The 8,202-nt window shown below is 33.4% G+C and overlaps 1 protein-coding gene across 1 annotated transcript; it reads right to left on the bottom strand.

Moving 5' to 3' along the window:
* Positions 1–2,756: 2,756 nt before the first annotated feature.
* On the bottom strand, positions 2,757–4,112 carry LOC111397297 (calcium uniporter protein 4, mitochondrial-like). Its single transcript, XM_023024143.1, has 2 exons — positions 3,429–4,112; positions 2,757–3,354 (listed from the first exon to the last, which is right to left on the bottom strand). The coding sequence occupies exons 1-2, from the start codon at positions 3,981–3,983 to the stop codon at positions 2,872–2,874; spliced, it is 1,038 nt and encodes a 345-aa protein (XP_022879911.1). The 5' UTR covers positions 3,984–4,112; the 3' UTR covers positions 2,757–2,871.
* Positions 4,113–8,202: the final 4,090 nt, after the last annotated feature.

Raw genomic sequence — 8,202 nt, 5'->3', positions numbered from 1 at the left:
CAAATCGAAAGATATCTAATCCTTACGCATGAGTATCGTATAATTTGAATAATGAGAAACTTGTTAATTTTGAACAAGTGGGGGATTGTTATGAAGTGGTATAATTGTTCAAAACCAACAATAAAAATAAAAATAAAAATAATTAGGCCATGCGGTCGCATGGCCTAAAGCCATGCGACCGCATGGAGCCCTACCGAGACCATATGGTCTCGGTAGGATTGTACCATGCGATCGCATGGGTTTGTACCATGCGGTCGCATGGTACAGAAAAACGACCGTTGGATCGTTTTTTGTTGGTTTTTTGGTGGCTTTTCATCCATAAGGTGCACCACTTCGTAAAGCTATACTACTTGGCTATAAATAGGTGATCTTGGGTCATTGAAAAATGTTGAAAAAACACTTATTATATTGATCCTTCTTGAGATCAAATCCAAAAGATAAAATACCCTCTCATATTCATCTTTTCTTTGTGTTCTTAAGTTTTAGAGATTCAAACAAGTGTTTAGTGTTTGAATCTCTATAAGGCTTGATTAATCCTTCAAACCTTTTGCCGGATCACCCTTTAAACATCAAAATAGTGGGGGCAAAATTCGTTTGAGGACAACAATTAAAGATTGTGTTTGAGCCTTCAAAGTTCTTCATATATCCTTTGCCATTTGTTCATCTCCTATACTTCTTTCGATAATTTTTCTATTTGTAATTCGTTCTCATCTTTGGTGGAGTAACATTATTTCCAACACTCTCAATAGGAGAGACTACTCCACTACTACTTATACACAGTGTAGATTTGCCAACTATCGATGGGGATCGACACTACTTCCAATGCTAAGATTTGGCTTAGACTAAAGCTACAATCAACATTCAAAACTATAGAACTACTATTACTCGCAACAAAGGAGCTCTTACTGGAGGACCTTGGATGAGAGCAGCCCTTTATCTTACTGTTTGAAAGTGGCACCCTGATTTTAGGCCTTCCTTGGCAACAATCACTCAAACTGCAGTTTGGATCCGTTTACCTGAGCTCCTTTTTTAGTACTTCGACAATGAACTACAAAACTCTTGGTAAACTTACGAAAATTGATACGGTTATTGAGCTGGCTATGCGATGTCATTTTGCAAAAATCTGCGTTCAAATCAATCTAAGTGCTCCCTGGATTAGAATTGGCAAGTATCGTTAAAAGATTGAATATGAAGGAGTACATTCCCTATGAAAATGCGATGGAAAATACATAGAAGTTGCATTATTTTAGCAAAAACCTCTTCCAAGGTCTTTTTTTAGTAGCAAATAGGGAGGTAGTGGTTTTTTAATAACCCAAAACTTGGATCCGCTTTACAATGTATTAGTCGAACCCCTGGGATACGATGTCGGGTAGCTGTACAAAGACTCCTTTTGGTCGACAAGGAGATTCTACAAGTGAATTTCAAGATCAGAATTGGTCTTCGATTCGTTCATTCTTCAAGGCAGACTACAAGAGAAGTGGACTCAAACTTGGAGAGAGAGACTTAGAGAGGGAAATGAAGCTCATACCGGGGGTACTCCTGGGCGAGCCAAGACATCCTTAGTTTAAGATTAATACCTCATCTACACCCCCTTATCGTAAAAAAATAAAAAAGTTATTTTTTCTTTATATAAGTAAATGACGCGCAATATGATGAATGCTATTTCTTTACATACAAAAGATCATAATTACAATAAATGTTCATTCTATTAACTATATACACGCGCATCAATAAATCATTTTTGTTTACCAGACTGTCAGACACTCATATTCTGATCTTAAACATACAACAGTTCAGAGATACAAATTTAACAAATACTTATCTGATTGTCCAAACATTTGTTAGCACTTTGTTACCACTTGCTAGTTGGTGGTGGTTGGGACCAGAAGCACTCTCTGTCATGCATTGTGTAACCAGAAGCCCAATTGAAATGAATAGGCCCACTTGGCACGATTATTGTGAGTTGAACTTTTATCAGTGAAGTATTTATCGGTAAAACTTTTTTTGAAATTGAAAGTAGCAATTATAAAAAGTTGAAGATTGTTTGGTTGTAAAAAAAAATAAAAAAAATAAAATTAACTGTTTGGCGAGATAACTAGAAAATGATTTAATTTCATTAATTATATATACTGCATTATTATTTGACTAAATATTATTTGTTTATTATGTAAAAGCTGTAAACGTAAAATATTTTAGTCAAATTTTCATTGGACAATACTTTTTTAGTATAAATCATATTATTTAAAATTTATTTGTTTAATACGTTAAAATATGATGCTAATAAACGAAATATCATTAAGAATTTGAATTACCCTAAAATATGTGGTTTTTATTTTAAGAAAGTACTTTTTTTTTTATTTGTCATTTCTTTTGTAAAAATCAACACGATATTCACTTCGAAAATACACCAACCAAAAAGGTTTTGTCCACCAAACATAATCATATCCTTTAGTTTTGTACAAACCACAACCACAACCACAATGTGATGCTCAAATGAACCAAAAAATTGACCCACAAACATTATTTAAACGATTTTCATTCCTATAAGGTGGGCTCTTAAAAAAGAATTGCTAATTCCCATCTTGAGAAAATATATTTGTGATTAATTTGATGAATAACAGTCTCGCGTATAAGCTTCAAAATCAATACGTATTTTTTTGTAATCACTTTTCCAGAATGGCAATTTATCTTGAGCCTCATAAATGTAATATGTCCCTCCATCAGAATATGTCGTGGTATTCTTACATGCAAATCTCTAAGTATCACAACTCGAGAAGACTGTTCATATTTAAATCCTTCTGTACAAATACAAAACTCAGTATCATTCCTTGTTTATATTAACTCAAAGTCATCCCATTGTCTATGTACAACTCAACCATGCATGGAACTAAGAAGTGCCCTTTGTGCATGATCACCATATTGTGCAACATTTCGTTTCGAGTAGTTAGGGTAAAAGGCTTCACATAGCTTATGATACTTCTCAATATCAAAGTTGTGACTTTTCATAAGCTTCTTTTGCTTAGCTTTGAACCGTCGATGAAAGTAGCCTTCAAAAGTGGGCTCTTTTGATGTTCTCAAAAAGAATGCATAGGCAAGTGCAAAGTGGAGAGAGGTGACAAAGAAGCAAATGGGCTCCATCACATCCCAACTAAGTTCCCAAAAAGTAAGCCTAATAAAGCCCAATGTTTGGATGACTAAAAAGCCCAGCCCACAATAGAGTTCACCACGAACAAGAGATTGGGCCTTTTGGTCAATCGAGGCCTTCTGCAGTTCCAGTTGGTCCAGTTCTTTCCTTCTTGGGTCGTTTGGCATGGCTATTGATTGGGAAATTATTGTCTCCACTGATTTTGCCACCTGGATTGTACAACATGGAAGGCAGTCAGTACTATTCATTAAACATAAGTAATTCCGATTTTAATAATTAATACCTGATCGGGCCTGAGGAATACAACGTTGCCTAAAACGATGACGTTGCCAGATTCGTCTAAGGCCTTTGAAAATTCCAGCCCAAGTTCTTTACACCCGCACACGTCGTAGCAAATCCGTACAAACTCGCCGTACGGAACTGTACTCGCCGGAATGTTCCTCAGTCTTTCCTTAACCGTCTCCAACTGCATAAACCTTTGAACTCTCTTCACATCCTTCACACTCACACCAAACTCATCGTCCTTCGCCTGCGAATGTAGAGGCGGGCTCAGCCCGTCAAGTCGGAGGCGGTTATCGCCGGGTATGTTCAGCGATTTCAACTTCTCTCGAAGCTTGTCACCGACGGGAAGAGTGAGGAAGGAGGGGAAGTTAGTGGGAGAGGAGTGGTTGTTGATGGCTCTGCGCTGGAGGAAGCGGCGGAAGAAAACTGTGGCGGCGGAGTCTGGAGATGTAAGAAACTCACGGTGGAAGTGGGCTTTGACAGCATTTGATGGTTTGGAAGATTCTCTGTTGGTGAAGTTGACGAGGCGCTTCACAAAAGTTCTACGAATCGCCATTGATGAAGGGTAGAGAGAGTTTTGGGTGTGTCTACGACGATTGAGTGATGGTTCAGAGGAGAGGCTTTATATAGGTGATTCCTGGGTTGGAGGAGGAGAATGGAGAGAAAATCTTCTCTCTGTTTGGAAAGGAGAATCTTTAGATATATAATTAATTTTTTTCTTCGGTATTAAATAGAATCTCAAAACTATATATTCCTTAATTAAATATAATTAAGGAATGCTTATATAGGACGCTAGCACATTTTTAGGGTTTGTTTGTGGAATATTGCAATTTGCAAATGCTCACAATCGCAATTGTCCTAAGTGACATGCATGTAAAAGTTAGTGATTTGATATATGAGATAATAAAAAATTATCATATTAATACATCAAATCACTACATGCTATATATATGTCATGTAGGACAATTATGGTAAATAGCATTACCCTTTGTTTGTATGGGAAAAAAATAATTTTTAATTTTTAATTTTTTAAATTTTTTTGAAAGACTAACCCATGTTTGGACTTCATTAAAAATAAATGTTGAAAAAATATATATTGAACTTGTGCTTTTTTTTCGGGGAATGTATGTTTAAATAATAAAGAAAAAATTTTGAATTTACATGTAATGTTATTTTATTGAAAAAATGTATAATTGAAAATTAAAAATACATTTTTTTTTTCCAAAAATATATTCCAAATAGGGTCTAAATATTGAATTGTGTAAGTTCTATAATAGTGAACTAGGTAACTTACCTAATGACCCAATTTGAATTTTGCTAGATGTATATTCTTGTTTACGTCGTCCGCTTAACTTTGACCACTAGGTCATAATACTAAAGTCGAACCCACGAAGCACTAGAAATAAGCTTCGAACATAGGACTGCCACTCAAAATTGGTGAGCAATTTATGCATAGATGAGATTCATACTATACATTGTGCTAGAACAATATTCTAGCATACATTTATAGTTTTAAACAACAAGTGACATGTTCAGACCTTTCCATATACATGCTAACCATATCCTAGGTAATTTGACATCAACAAATGTTGTTCACTAAAACTATAAAACGTTATCGTGATTCTTGTTCAGCTAAGATTTATTTTCTCTAAATTTAAAAGATACATTTGCACCCTCTAGCAGAATTTCTACGTAAAGTATTCTATTTCATGCACAAGTTTCTCCAAAGAATCCAATACGCGTCGAGATACTTTTGACATCATCATTTTCAGATAATTCTTCATGAAAATCTGCTGCTGGGGTATTTTGCGCAAGAATGTCAACTGAAATCTTGATTTCCAAATTCCAAAGATAATATATTTTTTTTATTTTTTATTTTTTGGCTGTGTTCATATTCTTATTCGTGAAGAATTGGAATGATTATCTGCCACCGCCCTCCCCACAAATCCCACATTTACTAAAATATTAAAGATTCTAATGCAGCATGGAATAATTGGCAAGCATCATATTTGCTAGAAAATGATGGTTAAATCTTCATATTTCTTATCTTAATTTGGTTTTTCCATTTGAAATTTGGTTCCACGTTTGATGTTGAAATAATTAACTTGTAAATATTTAACTCTCTAGAGGTATTGAGAAACTTACATTTAGCTTTTCTATAAGCATTTAAAAAGTTCTGAACCCGTTAAATTAACTTAGTAATTACTAATTAGGACTATATATTTAGCCCTTGTTTGATTTGGTAAAAATCAAATCTTTAATTGGTTTTTTTTTTTTTTAAGTTGATAAAATATATAATTGAAAAGTTAATAAAAATAGTTGGTTGAAAAAGAATTTAAAAAGAAAAAAAAAGTTTTAAGAAATGAGAACAAAACATAGCTTTTTAACTTGTGGTTCCATCCTAAAAATCAACTTACTTAGTAAAGATGTCAACTGAAAATCAACTTTTGGTTCCATCCTAAAAATTAACTTACTGATTAGTTGCTCAAAACTTTAAAGGGAGTTTATCATTCGATAGTCGATCAATGTGAAATTTATCCCTAACAGATAGTAGCCCATTTGAAAATACAAATTTTAAAATTCATGCACTCGTTTGAATCTTAATGAGATTTAATTGTTCGTTTGAACTTAACATGTTCTAATATCGTATTAAGACTTATAATTCCAGATAAAAATGACAACTTTTAGAAGATGGGTAATGAATGTGTTACTAAATGTTTGCGTGTTTATTTGAGAATAGTGATTTCATTTTAGAAGTTCGATCTTATTAAAAGATGTAACCCAAAGTAAATTATAATTTCGATATTTAATTGATAATGACACGTATTACATCATGCATCTTGCCGAACAACTAAATAATTATGTCTGATCGGTAGATGTCAATTTCCCATTGTAAAGGAATATGATATCACCAAATGAATAGGAATGGATTTTGGGGAATTTTATACAATTAGTGACAGGCAGGGATTCCTGGCTGCCCCTTTGAGAAAAGAGGGGACATTCCCATACAAGATATGAATAGGGCATGAATCATTGTAAGAGAATTAAAGAATCTCCAACAAATTGTGAAGTGGAAGGGCTATTGGATTCCATTTGATTTCGGATTTTATTCTTAGACAGTTGTGGGATATCTACTAACCCCATTTGCTTATGTGCATTCCTGACTCCACTGTTCATTATCTCATTTATTGCTTCAGCTCAACATGAATATTTGTTAGAGAACTATATTATTCCAATCGAACATCGGTTTCAATTCATTATTATGAATTCATTCAAATATACATATCAAATTCGATATCATTCAACACTGTAACTATATCAGTATTAGTGACAAGTCTAAATTTGGCAAAGAGGAAACATGGGATCTCCTTGACATGCGTAGGTTGGCATTAGTGCCCTTATACTAAAATAAATAATAATTTCTCCTATTAGAATTGTTAGCATCTAAACAGGTTAACAATTCTTAAATTTTGTTATTGTTTAGTGGAATCGCCCCCGCCTAACTTTCCTTATCCAAAATGGACAAATTATTAACATGTTATACACGTTAGTACACAAGATATAACAAGAATTTGACACGATATGATGAAGAACTTTTAATTTTTTCTATTTTATCTTTAATACTATTTTAATTGATAATAATTTAATTGGAAGTTGATTTTAGAGAACGTTGCACCTTGTAATTGACCAAACAAATTGTTGATCCGATTACTTTGTTCAATTCTCGATAATCTGCACAAAAGTCCATCGTCATATCTTTCAACTTCACAAATAAGACTCATGCTCCCTAAAGGGGTTGGACATTGTCCGAATTTTCGAGTACTTATTAATAGAATCATTGGGTTCAAATTTAATTATGAAATCGTTCGGGTTCGATTTCATACGATTCGGTTCAATTCAGTTTTCTAGTTCCATACAATAATTTTTTTTTAATATTTACAACAATGCTATATTATTTCAACTATGACACGTCGATCTTAATTCTTACAAAATAACTAAATTCAATCTTGTGATATCTTTTGCACCTATCTTTGTTGAATTCTTCATAGTTTAACTGTTAAAATCACAATAATAAGAAGATAACAAGCTCATAATAATGAAAGAAGCATAGTTGAGCTTCTAATTCGATTTCTTCATAATGACAGAAACAGTAGAATAAAATGTTTGGGTAAAACTTATATCAATTTAATTAACTTGGGTTTCATTGGAAATTAGAAATTGAAAAATCATATTTTGGGGGTTTGAGCTAATAAGTTAGCAAATTTATTTATGAAAATAAAATATTTTGACTTATTTAAGATAAAAAAAAATTAAAATTTGGGAGACTCAATTCTTATTCTAGAACCGAGAATGAATCGAATCCCGTCGGTTCTTGATTTAGATACCAGTTCGGGTATTTAACTTAAAAAGAATCGCTTGATTCAGTTCGAATCTTGTTCCGGTCCGATTATATTCAAGGGTTTTGTCCGGCCCTACTCTCCAAAATGGTAAACTAGGAAGTATAAATCCCTTAGCTAATTCATCGTTGGCCATCTAATCATCCTTGTCAATTAAGGATCTCCTTGGCAAAGCTTTTGAAAAATTAAAAAAAAAAAAAAGTTCGAATCTTGTTCCGGTCCGATTATATTCAAGGGTTTTGTCTGGCCCTACTCTCCAAAATGGTAAACTAGGAAGTATAAATCCCTTAGCTAATTCATCGTTGGCCATCTAATCATCCTTGTCAATTAAGGATCTCCTTGGCAAAGCTTTTGAAAAATTAAAAAAAAAAAAAAATT

This window comes from Olea europaea, chromosome 7 (genome assembly GCF_002742605.1).
Source record: "Olea europaea var. sylvestris chromosome 7, O_europaea_v1, whole genome shotgun sequence".
NCBI classification, from domain to species: domain Eukaryota; kingdom Viridiplantae; phylum Streptophyta; class Magnoliopsida; order Lamiales; family Oleaceae; genus Olea; species Olea europaea.
Note: the sequence above shows the minus strand (reverse complement) of the source record. Positions and strands in the feature narration are given on the sequence as shown.

Coding starts and splice junctions, on each gene's coding strand:
- LOC111397297 (XM_023024143.1), bottom strand. CDS start 3,983: ATGGCGATTCGTAGAACTTTTGTGAAGCGCCTCGTCAACTTCACCAAC. Junction 3,355..3,428: donor TATTCCTCAGGCCCGATCAG/GTATTAATTATT, acceptor TGTACAATCCAG/GTGGCAAAATCAGTGGAGAC.